Genomic DNA, 26,559 nt, shown 5'->3' with positions numbered 1-26,559 from the left:
GTGGCATAAGGGTTAAAACCTTTTTCAACCTGGTGATCTGTGAGGTTGTAATGGTACTATAGACTGGTGGTCTAGGGGTTTGTTTATATTTTAGGAGTTTTGCAACTGTGAATTTACATGGTATATATTTCGGGATTCAGCTGTCCTTTTGTTCATTCAGTGCTTGTGTGGACTGCAGCTGTGCTGGTTTCACTCCTAGATATTTCTGCTTCTCAGTAACTACACTTACTGGCTTGTTGGAAGGGTGATCATAGTAGATGTTGAAATGTAACAATATTGTAGAATTTCAGGTACAACCATTATTGTAAAATCCAGCCATGCCAACCATATGTTAAAAAGGCATCAGCATTCTACCTAAAGTACATTCATTATTTTTTTATTATTTTATTCTTACTTGTATAGCGGCATTATATTCTGCAGTGCTTTGCAGACATTATCAGTCACTGTACATAAATATAACTTCTATAATTCTATTGACACAAATGTATGTTTACTATAAAGTAAATAAACCAATATTGTCAAAGTCTTGGCATGTCATCCACAGTCCCGTTCATCATAAAACATATGCTTCTGTGTTACAGCCATTCATAAAAGTGTGGTTAGCTCTGCTCTCTCATATGTAACCAAGCAGTTACATAACATCCTCATATCAGATGGCTGCGCAGAGTTCAAATCACTAACATGTTTGCAATGACCCCAGTTTTTTCTAAGATTTCCTATTCTAGCCACCAACATCAAGCCCAGCAAGATAATGAGCTAAGGGACTAAGGAAACCTAAGAAAAAGCTGGTTGGGAATGAGAATGAGAAAGATGTTACGGACTGAGGCATGCCTCAGTACACACTGAATGTGACAGGCCACGGCAACCCTTCCAGGGAAGCCATGTCTGATTCTGTTTTCATGCTACAGGGCAAACTCATTTCTGAAAATTGCACTGTGCTTCAACAACTGAACAAATTAGATGTTAGACATATTTGGAATCTAGATGAGTGCAAATGAGACTTCCTCTATAGCTAATGGCAGCAGACCTATTTGTGAGGAAGCAAATACAAGCTATACAGAACGATGCATAAGAATAACTTCCTACTGAACATTTTATGTATATATATGGGGGGCATATCATAGTTGCAATACACATAGATAGAAATAGATCTGCAAAGCAAATAAAAGGTAATAATTACAGAACTATCAGATACCCTTGAACCTAACTCATCCTCCATCATCCTAGGCTAGATTCACATAATACCATAATACGACCATAATAATAATCGTACAGCCTCAAGTCCCGTCCTGACTGCAGGTCTAATGGGCCAAACTAGATCACGAAGATACTTCTAGTTTGGGTTATTTGTTTTACAATGCAACAGGACTACAGTATTAAAGGGGTTGTCTCATAAAGACATCCTTTTGAGGAAGAAGCTGGCACAGAGGTTCGATTATTGCTGCAGGGACAGATATTTGCCTGCACTGACGGAAGCAGGGTAATGTAGAATAACCTGCTGACACCAAAGGAATTGGTTCCCATGGCATTATAGGCCAGTCAAAATACAGGATGCTCTTAAAGACACCCTTAAACCCACTTCTATGTCTGGATGCTTTATGGCCTATATGTGCATTTGTCACACAACAACCACAATTCAACATTTTGACATGAAGCAAGTCATAATGATCTCCTCTATTACTACCTCTACAGATTATTCAATGAAAGTATTTACAGGACAGTTCATATAAAATAGTTTATCACAGATAATCCCTTTAACATGGGACCTGTGGCAGCAATTATCTGATCTCTTCAACTTTCATTGTATATAAATGACTAATGAATTAAAGGGGTTATGCCACAAACAATATATATCCTCTATCCATAAGATAGAGTAAAAATTACTGATCACTGGGTATCTGAACGCTGAGACTCCCACCAATCTTGAGAATGGGGGGTGTATTAGGCTAAGGCCTCACTATGTGGCGCCCTGGCCTTAACCTATTGTGAATGCAGCCACGAAAAAAGTGACCACACCCCTAGAGGACAAACCATGCACTGGTGGAACTATTCAGCTCTCTCCTGTTCTCCCACTGAAGTGATTGGCAGCAGGAGTGCATCCGCATCCACCAGGGGTTTGTGCAACTTTTACTGTGGCTGTTTCACAGTGAAGTTAAAATATCCCCTGTTCTCAGGATGAGAGCTATTCACGACATAACCCCTTTAATGAGCATCTGGCACTGTCTATTATAAATGTGAAGGTTTGGATGTTTGTGTGTTTGTTACTCTATCACGCACAAGCGGCTGAACAGATTTGGATGAAATTTGGCACATAGATAGTTTGTAACCTCGATTAACACATAGGCTTTTTATCCCAGTAAATGACATACGAGGAACAAGTTCAACGGCAGGCCAGCTTGGCAGCTGCTGAAACACTGGAGCATGCGGATCATCAACGCCAACAACACACTCATTATATGGTGTCACAGCTAGCCGCTGAGATACCGGAACAAACACAGGCACAATGCAAAGGAACAAATTAAGCAGCAGGGCTTGAGAGCTGCCGAAACACCAGAGCAGGGGAACCATCAATGACAGTAATTTGCTGGATATAGGTGGAATATCAACACCAACAGCACGCAGACTAAGTTGCAGGGAGAGGCTAGTACTAGAATAATTATGCTGTATACAATCCCAGTATATAACATATATTATAGAGTGAATTCTTTTCTTTGGTGTCTCATTGCAAAATTTGTTCAAGGAATTTTCATTGCATGTGAAGTCCAAAAGCTTTGATCTGATAAGATCTATAGGGTGGAATTTTTAGAAGAAATAAACATAAATTTTAGGGCATGCTGCAAATTTTCAGCAAAAATGCCATCAAGCTTGAACCTACTTAAGAGGGCTGGACAGTGTAAACATCTAATGAATATTCATGAGCAGTCATTTGGATTGGATTGAAATTCAAGAGGATCTTGCTGAAAGTTAAAGATAAATTATTCCTATCAATGGGGTTTTTCTCACCTCTTAATTGTTTAATTTCTACGAAAATATATCAGAAATCATTTGTGTGAATATACTCTAACACTACTGCACTGCTTTAGGAATATACAGTCTCTAGGTCTGGCTCCTGCAGTACCTTCAGCGTCTACCTCATGATTGTATTGTACTCTCATTGATTCCCTTTCCATCTTCCCTTCACTAATTGGCAATGATTAATTTCTCCATGGGACGGCATGTAGCCCACAGGCCAACAATTAAGCTGGATATGTGTATCTTTATGTCAATGATTGAAGATATTGATTGCTGGTAACTTGTCTTTGGAAAACAGCTTGACTCATGAATTCCCACTGTAAATGCAAAGTAAATGCAAGCAATAGCAAGGGTACAAAACCTTGCATAAGTCCATTTAAAAGTCCCAAGATATACAAATTGGTGTGACGCTGCGCCTTGCTCCCATATATGTCCTTCATAAGGTTAGATTCACGTGTGTGTTAGATTCTCCATAGGATTCTGGATAAAATCAGCGAAGAGAAAAGTCCTAAACAGAGGACTTTTCTCTTAAAGCGGAGGAAACCCAACAGACTCCATTATAGTCTATGGGGTTTGCGGGTGTCCACGGGTAACTGCTTTTTTGGTGGATGAAGCAATTTCAAGAGAAAGATCAGTGGTTGAATATCATTTTTGTGGCCCAATCTACTATAGTTATCTGACAGGGGTGTCCCACAAGCAAAGAATAAGTGATACATGTGTGATAACTAAAGGCCTCAGTGATGGTCAACCACCGATCAGTACAATGGGGTCCTGACTCTTCCAAGCATATACCCTCCTCCTCCATTCAAGGATATAGGACTGGCTGAAACCACTGAGTACAGTGCACAACTCCTTTTGTCACTTCCATTGATTATAATGGAGAGCCAAATAGGTGCTTTGGTCATATCCTAATATACCGTATGTCTGCACTATTATGTTCTAGGCTTCCACACTGGACTCAGCTATACAGAACACACATACAGCATGAAAACATTAAAGGGTTAGCAGCTTTCTAGTGCAGTTCCTAAAATGCATTTCATAAACCATCATGCTCTGGAACTGAAAACTCTAAGTCCTCTCATTCCTTCAGGGGTGAACCTGCCCCTTTTGCCGCCCGAGGCGAAGTGCAGAAAGCCGCCCCCCCCCCCCCGCCGGGGGAGGGGGCAGAGCGGGTGCGTGACTTAGCGGAGGGGGCGTGGCTTAGCGGAGGGGGCGGGGCTTAGCACAATTCGCCGGCAGAGAGCAGGCCCGGAGACTGCCTGCGCTCTGCCTGAGTGTGCGGGGAGGCTGCTGGAGCAGCGCTGCTCCAGTGGCCTCCCCAAACCACCGCTCCGTGCTAAGCCAGTCCAGGACAGCTTGTCCTGGACTGGCTTACTTTAGCAAAAATGCCGCCCTCCCTGAGGCCCTGGCATAGCGCCGCCTGAAGCGCTCGCTTCAGGTCGCCTCATGGGAGGTGCGGCGCTGCATTCCTTACTGCTGCCCTTCATTTTAAGTCCATGGATATGGTTTTTAGGAAATAGAAGCAGTGGTCTTGCATCCATAGCTGTCAAGATGGCAGCAGTGATGTGGTTGCTCCTCTCACTGTGTTGTCTCTTGCATTTGGTGCATGCAGAGATGCAGCAGAATCTTCTATAACTGGCCTGAAGAGTAAGCAGCTGAGAAATTGGTCATGTTGGTAATGAGCATGAGCACCAGAACTATAGACACAGAGACCTCCAGATCCAGAATTTACTCAATATATCACTGGCCTAACCGCAGCAGTAAGGAATTTAGAGTTTTCTGTGAAAATGTACCCAACTCCTTTTCTTAGATATAGGTATTGATGACCTTTCCTATCCTTAGGATAAGTCATCAATTTCAGATTGGCATGGGCCAACTGATTTCCAGATTAAAGTGGTCGAGGCTAATTCCTCTTCAAAGGCCTATGACATCACATTCATCAATCACATGGCCTGTTTACAGCTCGGCCCCTACCAAATAAAAGGGGACTAAGCCTCAATATGAAGCACAGCCGCTATACAGTGTACACCACTTGGTGAAGAGGCAGCGGCAATTTTCCAAATTCTACAGTCACTTCATACAGGTGAATAGTGGAGGTGCTGGAAGTCAGACCCCCCCCCCCATCATTCTATATTGATGAGTTATACTAAGAGAGGGGTCATTGATATCAGAGTGTTGAAAAATATCTTCAGGCTAAGGTCCCATATAGCAAGATTCAGCTGAGACAGTATGGAAAAGACCACGGTGGAAAAGAGTTGCATTTTTTCCCACAATGTTTTCCACAGAAAGTTTGTAGAGGTTTCCTCTACAGACTTTCTGCTTCCAATATACGTATATGGAAAACAGCATTTCCGTAGGTATAAATGACATGCTGCAATTTGCAAAATAGCTTGCGTTTTTTCCACTGCAGATTTTTTCTGCAATGTGTGGATGGAATTAGCCAGAATCCCATCCACTTTGCATTAAATGTAATATGCAGCGATTTTGCCGCAGAATGCTGAGTATTCACAATGTGGGGCCCCATCCTCAAATGCATTGTAATTATTTTAGCATGGAAAGAAGCTGGAATGATGTTCTAGCATGGAAAGATGTTTTTTAGTTCACTTGTTTGAAGTTTTAATGTGTGTAGTGATCAAATGAATGGACATAAACATAGCCTTATTATTGTTTATCTTCTTGAAAATACAAGTTTCCTGATAATACATTTCCCACAAAGACTATTGGGACACGTACTCTGTCCAAAAACGTAAAGGGAGTGTCTTATCCTTATGATTGTAGTTAGTTTTATTAAAGACACATGTATCTGTACAAGATCTATCAATTTATTTTAAAACTTTCATATTCAAGGCAAACACTTTCCTGCACAAAATGTGCAACAAGCTGTATACACTATTATAGTCTCCATGAAGTGATGTACAGATTATTGCACATATGATATAGGATTTAACAGAGCCAATCATGTTTGTGTTTCAGGCCGGGCCCCACGGGCCGGAAACGGCGCAATTTGCCCGTGGCAGAAACTCTGCAGGAAAAATCGTGGGGTTTTACAATAACGGCAAAGTGGATGGGATTTTTGTGAAACCCATGCTCACTTTGCGGTAAATACCGCAGCGCAGACATGCTGCGCTTTCCAAAACCAGCGCGTTTTGGAAATCACAGCATGTCAATTATAGATGTGCATGTATTGAGTTAGTCAGGACCTATAAGTACCTGGGTGTGCTCCTCAACAATAAACTAGACTGGGCTGATCACCTGAAGGCGCTGCACAGAAAGGGCCATAGGACCTTGATGGGACTTAGCAGCACTGTAAGTGACCGTCTGCTTCATCCCAAGTGTGAGAAGGAGCGCTATCACAAGTCCTTCATTCCAACCGCGAGCAGGCTGTATAATCTACATCAGACCAAGCGAAGATCACTCCGCACAGAAAACTAATGATTATGACTATGAATTCTTCCTTCTTTCTCTTCTGTTCCTTAGCTGCTATGGACTCCTAGTATATCTTCTCTTCTCAGCATATGTGTGCCTACTTCCGTAATATATTACTGTGTATTAGAGATGAGCGAGTACTGTTCGGATCAGCCGATCTGAACAGCACGCTCCATAGAAATGAATGGATGCACCTGGTACTTCCGCTTTGACGGCGGCCGGCCGCTTAACCCCCCGCGTGCCGGCTACGTCCATTCATTTCTATGCGAGCATGCTGTTCGGATCGGCTGATCCGAACAGTACTCGCTCATCTCTACTGTGTATTATTCTGTATCTGTATTACTATGCTGCTGTAACATGCTGAAATTTTCCCACTGTGGGACTATTAAAGGATTATCTTATCTTATCTTATATCTACGGAAATGCAGGTGGCTTTCCTGTAACAGAAAAGTCCACGGAATAAAACTCAGCAAACTTTCTGTTTAAAGCGCTGTGGGAAGAACTGTGATGCGTTCCTGCCACGTTTTTTCTCATAGCGCTTTATAACCGCGGGTCGTCCCATGGGGCTTTAGCCTCACACTATAAAGAGACACTTTGTTGATGATAAAATTGATGCAGAGTTATTATATGTGAAAACATAACTGAAGCTATTCGGCCACCAGTGCATGTAAATGAGGTATTTTATTATGAGATGTACTAATTATGTCTTATTGGCTGGATTGACTGGACTAGGTACTACTACACAAAGGAACACATAGCAGCAGGGCATGTCTGAAAAAGCATTGGTGTGAACTGGAGGCAAGCCAGTGACTTCATTTATTAAGAGAGAAGGGGTGCAGTCTATTACAGACAGGTATACCTAAACATAGGTACATCAGCTCTTGCAAAGGTATGAAGAAAACAGAACTCCCAGAATCAAGCATGCATATAATACACACTTGAATGAGCAGAAGTCAAATGCATATGTTAAACCTCAAGTAGTTGCTTTATATTCTGCCACCACAACACTCCCCATTGAACTATAAGCACAGTCAGATAGTTGGCATTCATGTGAATAAAATGACATTTTTTGCCTGAGATCTTAGCCTTTTTTCCTCATATGCTGATGAGCTGTTTAGTGCAGTAAAGGCAGCACCATTGCTCTCCTTCCACCAAAGAGCTGCCTTCCTGCGATGATTGTTAGGACAAGGCAGATAGCTGAAGTTCATGGGAATAAAGCACGTTTTTCTATGCTGTATGGCACAATGCAGGTGTCACCATTGATCCCACTATACCAAAGAGTTACCTCTATGATTGACAGGGAAAGGCAGTGTACAGTGTCAGCCATAGCAGGGAGGGAGCAATGGAGGGACTGGACGCTGAAAAGAATAGCTCCATGAAAGCAATGGTGACACACAAACCAAAAAGCATATCAGGATACAAGCTAATATTCAAGTAACAAGCACACCGATCCAGAAGCAGAAAAGGTTTTTCATTCATACAAACGTTGTTTACCTTAATGTGTCTATAGTTCCATAAGGGCTGCTCTTGTGACAGACTCCCTTTAATGCATGCTTCTGCAGCAAGGCAATAAGCTATTTACTAGACTCACGGCTGCCTTTTTATTTTACATTTTTGTATGTAAGGCCAGTTGCAGACGACTGCGGCCATGTTCAGTGTGCTATCCATGTATTTAATAGATAGCACACTGACCCATTCATTTCTGTTGGCCCCTACACATGACCGTGAATTACACAGTCCGGGCTGTGAACTATATAACAGGTCCTATTCCTGTCCTATTTTGCGGGCCTTGCTTCCATGGCCCCTAAACCTCAGTGGACTTTCTAGGAAAAGTGCAGTGCAAAAAAAAGCAATGTGGTTCCGCCATGGTTTTTCTCGCAGTGCTTTTTTGCCGCTGCCCACTACATGAGGCTTTAGCCTAAAAGGTTTACCTTAAAGGGGTTGTCAAGACTTGTCAAGTATTAGACAACCCGTTTAACATCTATTAATAAATAAATGTTCTCCTTTAGTTACCCGGCATGAACCCGGCCTCATCAAAGCCCGCTTCAGGATATGCTTTTTCACTAATTGTCTGCAAACTAAGGAGGAATTATACAGAAAGGAACTAATCCCTGAACAATACAATATCCTAGAATCTGAAGCTGAATATAACTAGCTATTAATTCTCATGTTAGAGTCATTACATATACAGTAGACCACTGCTTGGTTTTATTACTTATTAAGGTCACCATCTCCGTTTTCCAGTTTACCAAATAATACCTGTTGTTTCTAAAACACACTGCCTTCACAGAACAGGCCAGAGAAATGTGCCTGACAACCAGATTTATCAATAATGTTGTTGGTTGCAAGCATTAGAGTCATGGATATGTTACGTTAAATTTGTCAAAGTGGCGGAGCAGCTCAGGCATGTTAGATGTATTTCCACATGCACATATGCACACATATATATGGAAATCCATACGTGTTTATCTAAAGAGTTTCTTGAGGTTATTACTTATAAAGTCACACTGTATGTATGTAGGTAGAATTCCATCTGGCACAGTGTTTGCAGAGTACACACAGTGTACCACATCAATGAGATTCCCTTACGTTTTGCAACTACTAAGATAATTATCCTTAGCAAAGGCAGAAAGAGGCGGCTGAAGAACTGACAAGTGTCAGAGCCATAGAAGAAAGTGGCATTTAATACAAGATGTGGAAGTCTACAGAAGAGATAGAAATGAGAAATCTAAAGAAATACCAAGTACTTACTTGAACAGGCTTCACTTCTGATTGGGAAGCAGCAGGACGGGGAACTGAGTTTCTTTTCCCTTTCATCATGCTTGCAGTTACTGTGCTAAGTGAGTGCAATATGTCTGCCTCATCCCTCACATCCTTGTGAGACTGGAGCGAGCATACAGAGATTGCATACCACAGAGGTTAAAAAAAGAGGAGTGTGTTTAAAGTTAAAACAAATCTGAAAAGTCAGTAAGCAAGGAATGCTGAAAAACGGAGCCAAAAATGAACATGAACTTGTTGTTGTACTGCACGCCAGTGGGACATCCTCTCTTTTATGTGTAAGTATAATTATTACTCACAATACTCGGAGAGACCACAGGTCACTGACTCTTCCTGTGAACCCATCTCAAGAGCTCACTGATGTGGCGGGTGCGCAGGAGAAATCCTTGTGTTCAAAAAAGGCTTTTATTCTATACTTGTGATCTCTTCTGTTAGCTCCATTACTAATGTTGCACATGGAGAAGTTTCCACGATAAGGAAAGATAGTAATGTTGAAACAGAAATGTAATGCTAAGGCTTATGGTTAGCACACTGGCCCTTTATTTTTCTACTGACCATATGCATGCCTGGGTATAATCATGGGTGGGTGTATGGGGTGGTGAGCTCGGGGGGGGGGGGGGTTTGGGAGGGGGAATACAGAACAGTTCCTATACCTGTCTTGTTTTGTGGCCTGGGATGTCTGAAAGAAATCACTGGATCTGTGGAGGCACGGGTGTCAGACTGATATCATCTATGTACCATCCTTGCCGTCTTTCCACAGACTTGTTGCTACACATGCTCGTGTGCATTTAAGCCTAATTCTAATAATGCATAATATACAAAGCTGGAGTTATATTTAATATAAAGCTGGGGCAGATTTAATAATGAAAATATGCAAGACTCCTGGCACTATTTGCACCGAAACGCTTGCATATATGTGTTACATTACATTTATTAACTCTTTATAGACATAGCCTACTTTTGTTGTTAAGACCTGCTGACTTTTTTCACATTTTTCATTTCTGCTTTCCACACCATTTTTTTTTTTTTTTTTTTTTGCTGACATGGCCATATTAGGGCTTATTCTTTGCAAGCCAAGTATTTTTATTTGGTACCATTTGAGGGTACATACATTGTTTTGAATATCTTTTATTAACATTTTTGGGTAGTCTAAGTGAAGAAAATATACAAATTTTTCATTTATTTTTTGTATTTTTTATGGCATTCAGTCTGGATTAAATATGATATGGTAACTTTTTTTGAATACTATAATTGGTTTTATTATATTTATTTTTGGGCGCAGATGAGGTGACCAAAGTGCATAAAAACAGGGTGGAAAATTTGTTTAATTACCCATCACTTCACCAATTATAGGCCTCTATAAAATCTGCAGAGTGTAACATCTTTGCCCATCCGGGCGTTGGCGCCATCATCCGGCCGCACGCTGTGGCGCAGGAGACGTGTTCGGTTGTAATTTATTCCGTTGGTTTCTCCTTGCACTGTCTGAACACTGCCCTATTCTTTACCTTGGTAATTGATTTTCCACCACACCCATCTCCTTCACCTTCAGTTTGCTCTGCTCCTCTAAGGGTTAATCTGGCCGTGCCCTGTGATTGACAGCCGCCTTCCTGTCAACTCCATGGGCGGGTTCTTCCTCCCTATATAGCCTTGGTTCCCATTCAGACCAGTGCTTGCTATTGCCGTGCGCATACCTGCTCTTACTGTCTCTGTTTTGATTACTCTATTATACTTAACCTTTGGCTTTCCTCACTGACTTCTCTTTTTGGACTCCGATTTGGTACTGTATTGCCCGACAGTTACTGACCCTTGGCTAAGTTGACTTCCCATTGTTGTTGTTTGTCTTGTCTGCATTTTGTGTGTCACATACTCAGGGATGGACTGTCTTTGTGGTTGCCGCCTATTACGTAGGATAGGGCCTGGCAATAGGAAGGGACAGTTGGGGGGCATAAGCTTAGGGCTCACTGTCTCTTGTGTCCCCGTTCCAGGGTTCTCTAACGCTGCCTAACACAGAGTCTGTAGACTAAACATAAATATCTTTAGATATCTATTGGCCAAATGCCACTCATTCCATTAATAATCTCATGACTATCACTCCTCATGATACCCCCGTCCCACCAAAATACAATAATAACATAAATTTTTGATCCTTTCCATAAAATGTACAGTCAAACTCTATAGTGGATCAAAACTGTACAAAAGAAAGTTAGACTCTTATGAAGACAGAACACAATGTCACTCCTTTGCATAGTATATAGGGTCGGGAAGGAATTTTTGCCCCTGAAATGGGGCAATTGGCATGAGCTTCATTGAGTTATTTGCCTTCCTCTGGATCAACACTGTAGGGGATTGTAGGGATATAGGTTGGACTTGATAGACTGATGTCTTCATCCAACCTCATCTACTATGTAACTATGTAACTATAGGGTGGGTCACTCCACAGAGAACTCCTCCATCAGCTGTTTGCAGTCCACATGCCAAATGTTTATACTCATTACTGCAGAGAAAGTGATGTGTGACAATCTGTCAATAGAAAAACAATGGAGCTCTATGGATTTCTCTTGATGGCTTGAAGCCAAGTGCCTAAGAGGTATTTGGGGGTCACAAGTAGCATGCAAATATACACAAACAGGAATATGAAAAGGGTTTTGTTTCCTCTCATAAAGAATCCACCAAATAAAGTGTTTAATACAATTGTAGCATTTTATGCATTTTGGTAATGACACATTCATAGAAATGTCAGTTGTTATGATCAATGTAACACAACAATTGATATATTATTCATTATTAATATTTTTTATTCAATTTTGATTGAATTGCAGTAGTCAAAAATGAATAAAAGGGAATATAAAGATAAGGGAGAAATAGTGGGGATTTTTGTAATTTATTGTTTTTAAGGGGGATAGATTCCCATCAATTGGCTTCCTATGTAATTGATCTGAGGATATCTGTTCAACTGTGCGTAGAAGAAGAGAAACATGATGGATAAAAGCCCTGCTAGGAATTGTAATCATGTAAGTGTATTCTCTGTGCAGCCGTGGGTGCTATATGAATAGTGGGAAATAGTGAAAAATACTGTGTATATATCCACGTAATAGACACATATTCCATCTAACATGCAATTATTTGTTGACTGCTCATAGAAATCTGCTCCTTCATTTGCAACTCAGCTTCTCCTTGTCTCATGGTTGTAAACTACCATGTGATCATATGAATTATACTTATATTTCTAGTACCGGCCATGATTATATATGCCATAAATAATAATTAATTCCATAAATAATTTTAGAGATCCATTCTGCAGAGAACAGTGGTGAACCAGGCAAAACATAAATCTGCTCTACTGCTAGCACATTCAAGGCTTAACTCAGTTCCAGTAAATCCATTTTTGATTAATATCGCCTCCACCTTTTCCAGTTAACTAACTCACGGTAATACTGGCATCCCTTCACTTTGCTGAGCTGTGTGTTCTCTCTGTCAGCTGAAAAAGTCAAGTCGCAAAATAATTCAGGTCATTTTATAAAGATGTTTTGTTATTTACTACACCTCTGAAACCTGAGGATATTTCTCCCTTCTGCAGGCGTGGAGCTCCTGTAGGAGTTCAGTACACACAATTCATGTTATAAAAGCTGCTATAAATTCATCTTTATAATGCCAATTTACAGGCAAACATTTCAGAATCTTACAATTTTGGTACTGCCAGACTCCAAGTCCTAAGAAACCTACGACTGGGTTGTTTAAAATCCATAGAAAACAATATGTCATGAATCATTTCCACAAAGGTTCAACACATGGATGTATCCCAATCCTATAGATTTATTAGCCTGACCTTGAATCTTAAAACCTTCTACTTTACAACAGGAATCGATACTCAGCCATCAGATCAGTATATGGATAACGCTTGTAAAGAAACAAAAGGTGAGAAGGTGATCTTATACAGGAACAGAATTACTTACTTGCAAAATTATATATGTCATGTGACAATGGATTTGAAGATGGCTATGTTTCAAGGAATAGTCCGTGTTCACAAAACATTATATACAGTGTCCATCTATCTGTACAAAATCTGCAGTCTGTAGACTAATGCATGTGTAATGTAGACAGATTCATATTTGTTCTACAGAAACTCTAGAATGACAAATATCTGGTCTGTAGATATCATATGCAAGAAACCACAAACTATAGTAACACCTACTGATTAAAAAAAATGACTAGTCTTTCCTTTCCTAGTTTACTAGGCCAAAATAATGTACTTTGGTTATTTGTTTAATTGTTTATTAGTTCCTTCAAATCCACCGCATTCTGAATTTTTTTCCATCTTCCCAGTATATTGTACAGAATAATAAAAGGTAGCATCATGAAGAAATATTTGTCCTGCAAGACCTCAAATCACTCTGAGAGCGGAAAAATAAAAAGGTTGTGGGGTTTGCAAGGGAAGGGGTATTCAAAAACCTAAAATCGAAAAATTCCTCCGGCGGGAAGGGATTAAAAAAAAAACATCATTAACACTATTATTAAAAAAAGGGAACCATTATTCACTGCATAAGGCAGGAGGCTGTTAGGGGGGGGACTAGCTAAAAGGCTGGGGAAACCTATTTATAAGGATGGGCTATTTATAAAGGAGAAACTTAATAACAAGATTAGGACCCGTTCACACGGAGGAAAATGGCGCTTTATTTGGTACTGAATTTTCAGCGCTGAAAAAAAAAGCCTCCCACCTCATCAGGAGCATGCCCAGGCGTTGTATGGAGGTCATACGGGCACGTGGAGGCCACACACAATACTGAGCCTCATTTTGACATGTTTTAAGGACATTACATCAAAGTTGGATCAGCCTGTAGTGTGTTTTTCCACCTTAATATTGGGGGGTGACTCCAAATCCAGGCCTCAATTGGTTAATAAATTTGATTTCCATTGATGATTTTTCTGTGATTTTGTTGTCATCACATTCAACTTTGTACAGAACAAAGTATTTAATGATAAGGTTTCATTCTTTCAGATCTAGAATGTGTTATTTGAGTGTTCCCTTTATTTTTTTTTATTTATTTTTTTTATTTTTTTTTTTTTTTTATGTAGATTGTGAGCCCCACATAGAGCTCACAATGTACATTTTTCCCTATCAGTATGTCTTTTTTCGGAATATGGGATGGAAATCCATGCAAACACGGGGAGAACATACAAACTCCTTGCAGATGGTTTTTTGCCCATGGCGGGATTTGAACACCAGGACTCCAGCGCTGCAAGGCTGCAGTGCTAACCACTGAGCCACCGTGTGGCCCCTTCCCTTTATTTTTTTGAGCAGTGTATATATCTGTCATGCAGAAGCAATAAATCAATGGATAATTGAAAGCATGCCAAGCAATAAGTGAGATTGGTATGCAAAATATTTGAACAAACATATGCATATCATATATGGTATAAATCCAATTAGAAAAGAGTAACGTGGTACAACAAGTGATAATTCTAAATAATGTATTCATAATATTTATTATACTAATAATAATTCTAAATAATAACTACATTCTAAATCATTCTAAAACGCTGGGGTAGTTTTTGATGGTCCCAAAATTTAACTTCCAAGCAGTTCAGTCGGTGATTATTCTGGCCTGATCCCTCTTTATCGTGATATCACAGAGAGCTTAGAAAACATCTATTGCAGCATATTATAAAAGTAATGAACACAGGACGTATTTACTGTGCAGAGCACACACAGGTTTATCATGAAAACAATTCTATGGCCATATACATAGCATTGAGCCGGTCTGTCATTAATAGCAGGCTGGAAGGCCTCAGTGAAGAACCCCCCAAAACAATGTCTGCAATGTGAGGATGTTTGAAGTCTTATTAGTGTTATAGTCAAATACAAAGTAAAAATCTCCGCTCTTCAATTGCAGACATTATTCCAAGGTTTATTAACAGATGTAATAGATTTATCTGGTTGAGAATCCCATTTATGCCAAGATTACTGTATGATTTGTTCCACTTGCTAATGTCTGAGCTAAAAATCACTTTGCATATGCTTTGTTTTAGTGGTTTTAGCCCAGGGTATTTCACTTGTCAGCTGTTACATTGTAGTGCTGGATAAGAAAAGAGAAAGTTCAACAAAAGTGCAAATAGTAAATAAAGTGACGTCACTATTGTACTGAGAGGTGTTTTTTATTTTTTTCTTTTCTTCTCATATTTTTGTACTTTTGTTACTTTGTTATTATCGGTGGAACTGAACATAATGGATGGAATTTATTAATACTGGCAATCCTTCTACCAGCCTTAGTTCACTCCCCAGCCAGATCTACGGGAGCCAAGGGCTGGTATAGATTTGTGGTATAATTCATGCCAGTTTTCTGGCGTGGTTTATAGTAAATCTGGTGGATAACACTAGCAAATTGACACTCCGCTCCAACAGATGTCTAAAAAAGTGGGGCGCCTTAATAAATATGAACCAATGCACTGCAGATAGAAACAAACATTTAGGTTAGTGATACACGGCAACATGTATTATACAAAAAGGAAGATCACAATGACAACTTGTGACATCACAGCTAATGTTTGTCAACTGGGTTGGAATGTTACTCGCAACCTCATCATACTGCAAAATATTTCAGAACTGATGGAACTTGCACGTCACCATAGACAGCAATTGCAAGTTATTTGCAACTGCAAACAGTTTGTTATTTGGTTATTTTCCTTTACAGCAAATCTGAAATAGCCATACATAGGATACAGACAAGTTAGATATTTTACTTGATCTGCCAATATACAACTCGGAGGCTAAGCTGTGCCTGTGTACTAAATGGGAGAAAGTGGAAGACACTCTCTGGCAGCGAGTTATCTCTTCAAGAACAAAAGGTTTGGGCAGTTGAAATTCCATGGTCTGTTCATGATCTTCTCTGACATCAGCTGTCACAGGAGACCTAGGCAGGAGGACCCCATACTCATTACATAGAAGGCTGAAATTATAACTTGGGGAAAGTTATCTGATGCATATGGGACGCTTTACACAGACATATAGATTTCAGTTTATTTTGACTAGATGTACACATTGCTAAACCACTGCAAAGCAGTTGAATCCAGTGTAAATTTTCCAACATTGTCATAGATGTATGTTTCAAATGAAATGTCAGAATATTTCCTCAGTGCTAAGTAGCTTAATTTCCTCAGACTCACCAGTTTGCAGAAATAAAATCCAATCCTGACATTCCATAACATGCCATCTAGTAATTGGTTTATATCTTTATCCTTCAGCTAATGCCATCCAGTACATTTTCCTCCCCCTGCAATTTGTTGCATTATCCGGCAGTGTGTACACACCGAGAGCTAAACATGGTAAACGTAAAATTCAGAGTCAGCAGTCATCATAAAAGCAGCCCTTATGAAGATGCCAGGCAAAATCCGAATGCAAAGTAGATGCCGCAGCCCAGGAACGAAAACATTATTACATTCCTTTTTGAAGTGACCCCCACACAATCCACAGAAAGGAATGTGTGTGGGAACCTATTTACTCATGGGCATTCGCTGTCATTTCTGTTCAGGCTCACACGCAAACAAATTAGCATTTTTGGCAGCAATGAGCTCCGAGTAACCTTTTCCAGTCTACATCATTTCCTAGGACTTTCCCCTTGAATAATTAATGTATATGATGTTTTACTAGAAAACCTTTCTATATTTAGCATTTCACTTCAATGACACCACACCATCACTTACCAAGGGCTGATAAATAACACTGCAGCAATCTGAGGACAAGAGCCGCTTCCAAGGGCCCTAAAGTTGCTGCAGCAGCAATAGTACAACTCCAGTCCAAAATTACAGATGTCCCTGAGGCTACTGTCTTATTGTACACTATGGAATATCATATCGTATCATATGTATATATATATATATATATATATATATATATATATATATATATATCAATTCAATTTAAAATAAAGGAGTTTACCAGTAAGAAGTTATAGCAGCAGAAACCCACTAGACAGGCCCTCAAGCAGGAGTCTAGGGAGCTGCAACCTTGTCTGAATCAGCAATGCCAAGACAGAAGTCAGCGTTGCATTGCTGATTGGTTGGAATATTGCAGATAGACAGAGCTGCACAACTGGTACAGCTACCCCTCCAATTCAGCTTGTATCCAAATCAGTATGCCGCTTCCTCATGCGGATGTCTGCAATGTCCTGACTCATGTGATATTAATGCAGATGAAACTGCATATACATATACTGTGAAACATATACATATATCTACTTTTTACTGAGAGTATTTTTATCACCTGCTTTTTCCAAATAGGGAGTTTGCCAGGATTTCACTATTGCTGATCTATTCTGATCCGTTTCAGAAGCAGACCATATTCTCTGCTTCATGACCGAACAAATTTTCAGGTTTTTTCACATATACAGTGTTGATGGCAATAGCAACTATTTCCTTTGGATTATTGAAATAATTTTCAAGTTTTTTTTGGTGATAAAATGGGCATTAGTTTTATGTACTATATTTTTCTTTTCATGTGTTTGTTTTTCACATTTTTCTTTTCAATAGTACAAAGTGCTACTAAAAACTTTTTAAATAGTCTTCCCTCTTTGTTACAGTAATTTTTACATAGGTGACAATTATTGATGTGTCACAAGAGGTGGGCACAGTAGTGGTGTTTTTTTTTTTTGTTTTTTTTTCCACTTTATTTGCAGCTCGTGCAGTGAACACAGCAATTGGGGAGGCAGGGTCAGTAATAAACCATCCCTGACTTCCCTATAGGAGGCCCAGCTGTAGTGACATCCAGCCCCCAACTTCTACAACTGGGCAATTTCATACAGTATGTATACTATAGTATACTATTAGTATACTACTAGTATATACTATACTATATACTATAATATATACACTAACTATATATCTTTGCAGTGTCAAGAGTCGACTGCCCAGATGTATAGAGTTAATGGGCAGGCCTTCAATACCCTGCTGATTAGCCACAAGTGTTTTGCTGTTTATTAGGAATAACGCCATACGTTTTGCACAGGATGTGTCTGGTACTGCAGTTCAATCCCATTTAATCAGCTGATTGTGGGGGTCCCAGGAATCAGAACCCACCAATCTGATATTGAAGACAATCTAAGGATAGGTTACTTTGCGGACTTTCTGCTTCCATTATACCTATAGGGAAACCACCAGCGTGGCCATAAGTATAATTGACATGCTGTATTTTACAAAACTGCTATGGTTTTGGAAATCATAGAGTGACCGCTGTGCACATTTTTATGCAATGTGTGGATGGGATTTGCTGCGTTTTTTTACCTGTCAATGATCAAGCAAAGATGGATGGAAAGACAAAAAAATGACATGTAAACTTTTGTATGTGCTAGTACTGTGACTTCTCTTTGTGCGCACTGGTAGAGCTAGTATTTCCTTCCACTTTCTGTCAATAGACGTGAGAAGCATGAATTAGGCACTATGATTTTACTTGCACTATGCACATGCTAAGACTGATAACTCTCAACTAAGATACGGCTCGATCTTGACCAAAGATGATCCATAAGCGTTGTTTTGTTCACAATTCCTATTTGACAGACCTGTTAAATATAACCCTAACAACAATAGTATGTTGTAAACATGTATGGTCATATATCCTTTTCATAATGATGTCTAGAGGGTGCACAAAGTTGCCTGCATTGTGCTTTGATGTATACATGTACATGTCATCTAAAAGCATGTCCCTTATCCATAAATCTCCTGTGCATTGAACAATGAAATCCTGCAGCAGGCAGTGAGCAATCGATTGTACTAGTAGTCTGCTGGAACTGCAGGTTTGAGATCATAAGGAAGACAAATGTACAGAGGCGGCATGAAGGATTACATCATTCTGCTGACACAGAAGTCTACAGGCAGACTGAGGCCATAGGATAGGATTTAAGCTATGGGTTTGCCAAAGCGAAGCTTTCAACAGATGATCGGTTATGTCTTTCCTTGGCCAGGGTTCTAGGATAGGAAGCAGTATAAATAAAAGAGGAAGCAACTATTAATATAAAAATACACTAATAAATGGGTCCACTTTAACAGTGCTGATAGTAGCTGATTTTCTATTCCTCTTTAAGGCTAAGGTTCCATGCAGCAAAATGCGTTGGATCAATTGAGATGAGAACATATTGCATTTTTTTCAGCAGCGTTTTTCACAGAAAGTCTGCAGAGTTTTCCTCTGTGGACTTTCTGCTTCTATTATACCTATATGGAAAACACCAGCGTTTCCGTAGGCATAATTGACATGCAATGAAACAGGTAACACATACCTATTTTATATACACTGTCGAGCACATTCTAGATTTTGTAGAACAGCAGTATTACTAAGATGGTGTTAATTTTATTATTACACTGTTTATTATAAAGCATTCCAAACGTAGATACAAAAAGCAAGGGCGCCACTCACTAAATCCTCGTGTCATGAAAGCACCTTTATCCCAATTTCCAGATATAAAAGGAGCAGCATTGGGAGTGAGAAGTAAAGGGTCTGCTTGACAGTCGTTTCACGCTATGGAAACTGGAATAAAGATACTTTTATGATATGAAGATTTGGTGAGTGCCGCCCTTCTTTTTTGTATCTACATATGGAATGCTATTCTACTAGATGTTAAAAGGGGGAGCACCAATGAGAATTATACGAGTCTCTCCAGGTGTGGGATTGATCACACATTGGAGACCAGGGCAGTACCACTCTACCTTTTTTCTTGGACATTGACTTTATTATAAAACGTCACACAGTTAAATATGATCACCCATTCATGGTGACTTCTGGCTGCAGACAACATATTTTCCTCAAGAGTAGACATATTTTGTATACAGACAAGATCATCTGTATTGTACTGTAGGTGAGCACAAGTTCAGGTGACAGGCAGAAGCTGCTGCTGTTGCAAGGGATAGGGTGGAGATCAGGAATGCTTGCACAGAATTAGTCATCCTGGTTTCAATGAGAATAAACAGCCTCTCCTTCCTTTTGCAGATGTTTACTTTGTAACTCCACCCTCTCCTGGTAATCTCATCCAGGAACATCATCATTAACCCTTTGGAAAGAGATGTATGACAACAATAGGAATTGATAATCATAATCACAATACATGTACACAAACGTTGTGAAAAACTGCAGCCACAATGGATAAAATAGCCTGTTTTTAAGATCCACCATCCACCGCGTCACATATTTATCATCCATTTAAATACTACCTGACCGATTTAATGTCCATCTATTTTTAACTGATTGTTAAAAATAAAAACTATATTTTTTTATATAAACAAAATATTTTTCTGCAACGTGTGGATGGGATTAGTCAGAATCCCATCTATTTTGCAGTAACTGTTTTACGCTGCGTGGGGCCCCAGCCTTAAACTGAAGCCAGTGGTGGAAAAAGCCCTCCGTGCAGGGGCACATGTGAATTTAGTTTTATGCTCTGTTCACATCTGCGTTTGGATTCCGTCCGGGGGAGTCCGCATGGGGACTTCTCCCTGAATGGAATACCACACTCAATTGTAAGCGCTGGTGCAGTAAAAGCAAGCGGACCCCATAGACTATAATGGGGTCCGTGTGCTTGCCAGCAGATCTCCGCAGGGATCTTATGGACAGGAAAGTAGTTGCCAATCTACTTTCCTGTCCGCATGATTCGTCTACAGGGTCCCAGCGTCTACGGCAGGGGTAGGGAACCTTCGGCTCTCCAGCTGCTGTGAAACTACAACTCCCAACATGCTCCATTCACTTCCATGGGAGTTCCAAGAACAGCAGAGCAAGTATGCATGCTGGGAGTTGTAGTTTTGCAACAGCTGGAGAGCCGTACGTTCCCCACCCCAGGTCTACGGGGTCCGTGTGCTTTTACAGCACAGCGCTTGCAATTGTGTTTGGTATTCCGTTCGGGGGTCTCCATGCGGACTCCCCTGGACAGAATCCAAACGCATATGTGAACAGGGCATTACCAATTTAAATGCTGAGTATTAGGCTGGATCCCCACGCTGAGAAAATGCAGCGTTTTTAGTACTTGCAAAGTTGGTGGGATTCTGGCTAATCCTATCCACACATTGCAGAAAAATATCCACAGTGGAAATACTGCGATATATTTCAATAACACATCTATGTATAATAGAGGCAAAAAGTCCGCAGAGGAAAAATCTTAGAAATCGCAATGAATAAAGCTGAGGAAAAAAATGTGATGTGTTTCCGCTGCAGTTTTTTCTGCAGTGTTGTTTTTGGGGGTTTTTGCTGCACCTCGCTATATTGGACCTCAGCCTTACATTGTAGTTCTTTGCACTGTACTGTACAGAGTAGTGGTGCATAATTTATCATGTGAGATTGGTACCTCAATGTACTGTATGGAGAACATAATAACGTACAAAAAAAGATTTAATATATGATAAATATATAATTATTACTAGATGGCACACGTCATCTTGTCAGAGAGTCACTGGCAATTTCTGGTCTAATTTTAGCCTTCAGCTTCATGAACGCTGTAAAAGACAAAACAAATGGCTGCCGCACGTCCATGCATGGAACAGGTGCAGTCACTGGGAAAAATCTCATTGACAAGTTATTGTGAAAGCAGCAGCTGTGCAGGCTCCTGTTCTGAGCCCCATGGATCTTCATCAAGAGCTGGAGATACATTATATACAACTGGATCAGAAATGAAGATTGTTATGTCATTTAACTGAATCCCTCTTATATCTGAAAAGCCTCCACCAACTGGATGAAACGTGACTAACTGTAACGCAAAACTGACATTAAACTCATCACATCACTTTGGGCCGCACATCTGATGTATCTGTGTGTATAACAGAAAAATAATGCACTGCTAAATTTTTTTACGTTTCTATGGGACGGATGTACGACTGGTTTAAGTCTGGATACTGACTATTTCTTCACTGCATAAAGCTTACATGCAATAAAATTTTTATTTTACAATGTAAGTGAATGAACAGAATAATATAATCATGTGATGTTTGCTCAATTTTTTTGTCATAAATACAAAAGATTGTGGTCGAACAATGGACAATATAGAGAGTTGTCTCATGAAGTCTGTAACAATGGCAAGGGGACATCCTCTATAACTAAGGGTCCGTTCACACGATGTAACGCGCCGCTGTTTCTCACAAACTCATGTCAGAGTCAGCGCTGCGAAACAGAATCTCATTGACTTCAATGGGCTCCTTTTAGTTCGCGTAATACATTGAAATCAATGGGTTAAAAAGTCTCCCATTGATTTCAATGTGTTACATGCGCTAAACGGAAGCCACTGAAGTCAATGGGATTCAATTTTGCAGCGCTGACTCTGACACGAGTTTGCGTGTCAGAAACAACGGCGCGTTACAGAAAGAAGGTTTCACCATCATTATAGACAGGAGATTCATTACTGTAAGAGCAGTGTTAATATGGAAGCCACTGTCACAAAATGTTGTGATTCTTGATTCATTAAACAAGTGCAAAGCCTAGACGTCTTTCCTGGACGGTACTTGGCAAAGGCATTGAAGTTATAGCCTAAAGCTTGCTTTTCTGCAGGTATAATTACATATAAATATTTAATTTTTGAAAATGCAGCTTTTCTGCAATATTTTTTCCGCAACGTGCAGATGGGATCAGCCAGAACCTCATTCATTTTGCTGGTACTGTAAAACGCAGCGTTTTTTCTTTCTGCTGTAATACTAGAAGTTATCGGTATGAGAGTTCTGTAGATGAGACATTGATGCCGGAATTTATTTTGTTATTATATTAAGAGTCATTAAACATTTCACTGCCACAGCGCTTTTCACACAAAGTGCAGACTTTCTGCTTCCATTATACCTATAGGGAAACTGCTGGCACTTACGGAGTTATAATTGACATGCTATGATTTCAAAAAAGCAACGGTTTTGGAAAATGAGGCTTGTCCGCAGGACTTTTTTTTTTTTTTTTTAGAATCCCATCCACCTTGCAGGGACTGTAAAACACCATGGCTTTTTCCACAGCAGCCAAACCACAGCCTTTACACCATATGGGGCCCAACCATCAGTTGTTGGAGCTCCGTTGCAGTGTGCTTCCAACCTTGCTGTACAAAAAAGCCATGTGCGTCTGAATTTTTCATTCTGCGGTTTCAGTTTAAAAGAAAGGAAACTGGACCAATACCATTATAGTTAATAGCGTCTGTTTGGCTCCATATGTGTCTTCAGTTGTTGCAGTCTACCTATACATTGTTCTAGTCCCCTTGGCGTAAGACACTTGTGACGTAACTGAGTTATATTTTTCAATACGGAAGTGACAAGAGTGGGTGAGGGCATGGCTTGTTAGTATCAGAGATGTGGCATATTTCTCAATCACTAACAACAGAATTTCATAGTGTAAAGTGGAGCTCGTGTTAGATACTTAAAGAGGACCTTTCATGGTTTGGGGCACAGGCAGTTCTATATACTGCTGGAAAGCTGACAGTGTGCTGAATTCAGCGCAGTCTCGGCTTTCCCGATCTGTGCCCCGGGTAAAGCGCTATCGGTCCCGGTACCGTAGCACTTTACAGTCAGAAGGGCGTTTCTGACAGTTAGCCAGGGACGCCCTTCTTCACAGCAGCGCCTATTGCGCTGTACAGTGTGAGCGGGGAGGAAAGCCCCCTCCCTCTGCTCACAGTGCTCGTCCATAGACGAGTATTATATGGAGGGGAGGGGACGTTCCTCCCCGCTCCACAGTACAGCGCGATAGGCACTGCTGGGCAAAAGGTCGTCCCTGGCTAACTGTCAGAAACGCCCTTCTGACTGTAAAGCGTTACGGTACTGGGACCGATAGCGCTTTATCCGGGGCACAGATCGGGAAAGCCGACACTGCCCTGAATTCAGCGCACTGTCAGCTTTCCAGCAGTATATAGAACTGCCTGTGCCCAATCTGATGAAAGGTCCTCTTTAAGGGATGAGCATGTCGAGGTTATTTCACATAAAATGATACAAACTGCAGCATTATGAACATTCAGGCAACACTTTCTCTAGATGACTCCCAGTATGTAACCAAAATTGAAGGATGCTGCAACTCTTCTTTATTCTTATTCTATAGAAATTAGAGATGAGCGAACAGTGTTCTATCGAACACATGTTCGATCGGATATCAGGGTGTTCGCCATGTTCGAATCGAATCGAACACCACGTGGTAAAGTGCGCCAAAATTCGATTCCCCTCCCACCTTCCCTGGCGCCTTTTTTGCACCAATAACAGCGCAGGGGAGGTGGGACAGGAACTACGACACTGGGGGCATTGAAAAAAATTGGAAAAAGTCATTGGCTGCCGAAATCAGGTGACCTCCATTTTAGACGAATAGTGGATTTTAAATCCGGGTCATATGAGAATGTGAACTTTGTGACTATGAGACAGGGATAGCTGTACAGGCAGGGATAGCTAGGGATAACCTTTATTTAGGGGGGAATGTTATTAAAAATAACTTTTTGGGGCTCTATCGGGTGTGTAATTGTGATTTTTGTGAGATAAACTTTTTCCCATAGGGATGCATTGGCCAGCGCTGATTGGCCGAATTCCGTACTCTGGCCAATCAGTGCTGGCCAATGCATTCTATTAGCTTGATGAAGCAGAGTGTGCACAAGGGTTCAAGCGCACCCTCGGCTCTGATGTAGCAGAGCCGAGGCTGCACAAGGGTTCAAGCGCACCCTCGGCTCTGATGTAGGAGAGCCGAGGGTGCACTTGAACCCTTGTGCACCCTCAGCTCTGCTACATCAGAGCCGAGGGTGCGCTTGAACCCTTGTGCACACTCTGCTTCATCAAGCTAATAGAATGCATTGGCCAGCGCTGATTGGCCAATGTATTCTATTAGCCTGATGAAGTAGAGCTGAATGTGTGTGCTAAGCACACACATTCAGCTCTACTTCATCGGGCTAATAGAATGCATTGGCCAGCGCTGATTGGCCAGAGTACGGAACTCGACCAATCAGCGCTGGCTCTGCTGGAGGAGGCGGAGTCTAAGATCGCTCCACACCAGTCTCCATTCAGGTCCGACCTTAGACTCCGCCTCCTCCGGCAGAGCCAGCGCTGATTGGCCGAAGGCTGGCCAATGCATTCCTATGCGAATGCAGACTTAGCAGTGCTGAGTCAGTTTTGCTCAACTACACATCTGATGCACACTCGGCACTGCTACATCAGATGTAGCAATCTGATGTAGCAGAGCCGAGGGTGCACTAGAACCCCTGTGCAAACTCAGTTCACGCTAATAGAATGCATTGGCCAGCGCTGATTGGCCAATGCATTCTATTAGCCCGATGAAGTAGAGCTGAATGTGTGTGCTAAGCACACACATTCAGCACTGCTTCATCACGCCAATACAATGCATTAGCCAGTGCTGATTGGCCAGAGTACGGAATTCGGCCAATCAGCGCTGGCTCTGCTGGAGGAGGCGGAGTCTAAGGTCGGACCTGAATGGAGACTGGTGTGGAGCGATCTTAGACTCCGCCTCCTCCAGCAGAGCCAGCGCTGATTGGTCGAGTTCCGTACTCTGGCCAATCAGCGCTGGCCAATGCATTCTATTAGCCCGATGAAGTAGAGCTGAATGTGTGTGCTTAGCACACACATTCAGCTCTACTTCATCAGGCTAATAGAATACATTGGCCAATCAGCGCTGGCCAATGCATTCTATTAGCTTGATGAAGCAGAGTGTGCACAAGGGTTCAAGCGCACCCTCGGCTCTGATGTAGCAGAGCCGAGGCTGCACAAGGGTTCAAGTGCACCCTCGGCTCTCCTACATCAGAGCCGAGGGTGCGCTTGAACCCTTGTGCAGCCTCGGCTCTGCTACATCAGAGCCGAGGGTGCGCTTGAACCCTTGTGCACACTCTGCTTCATCAAGCTAATAGAATGCATTGGCCAGCACTGATTGGCCAGAGTACGGAATTCGGCCAATCAGCGCTGGCCAATGCATTCTATTAGCCCGATGAAGTAGAGCTGAATGTGTGTGCTAAGCACACACATTCAGCACTGCTTCATCACGCCAATACAATGCATTAGCCAGTGCTGATTGGCCAGAGTACGGAATTCGGCCAATCAGCGCTGGCTCTGCTGGAGGAGGCGGAGTCTAAGATCGCTCCACACCAGTCTCCATTCAGGTCCGACCTTAGACTCCGCCTCCTCCAGCAGAGCCAGCGCTGATTGGCCGAATTCCGTACTCTGGCCAATCAGCACTGGCTAATGCATTGTATTGGCTTGATGAAGCAGTGCTGAATGTGTGTGCTTAGCACACACATTCAGCTCTACTTCATCGGGCTAATAGAATGCATTGGCCAGCGCTGATTGGCCGAATTCCGTACTCTGGCCAATCAGCACTGGCTAATGCATTGTATTGGCTTGATGAAGCAGTGCTGAATGTGTGTGCTTAGCACACACATT

The 26,559-nt window shown here is 41.3% G+C and overlaps 1 protein-coding gene across 13 annotated transcripts in view; it reads right to left on the bottom strand.

The window, feature by feature from the left end:
* Nucleotides 1-26,559, bottom strand: part of TJP1 (tight junction protein 1) — a 352,070-nt gene that overhangs the window by 152,122 nt on the left and 173,389 nt on the right. The window contains exon 1 of one of the 13 annotated variants that reach the window (XM_075273562.1): nt 9,190-9,593. The exons of the other annotated variants lie outside the window; for them this stretch is intronic. Within the exon in view, the coding sequence (XP_075129663.1) occupies nt 9,190-9,258 (69 nt within the window). The 5' untranslated portion in view covers nt 9,259-9,593. Of the gene's footprint in view, nt 1-9,189; nt 9,594-26,559 lie in introns of those variants that run through there. 13 annotated transcript variants of the gene reach the window in all.

Source organism: Leptodactylus fuscus, chromosome 5 (assembly GCF_031893055.1).
Source record: "Leptodactylus fuscus isolate aLepFus1 chromosome 5, aLepFus1.hap2, whole genome shotgun sequence".
Lineage (NCBI taxonomy): Eukaryota > Metazoa > Chordata > Amphibia > Anura > Leptodactylidae > Leptodactylus > Leptodactylus fuscus.
This window is presented reverse-complemented; position numbering and strand designations above follow the sequence as displayed.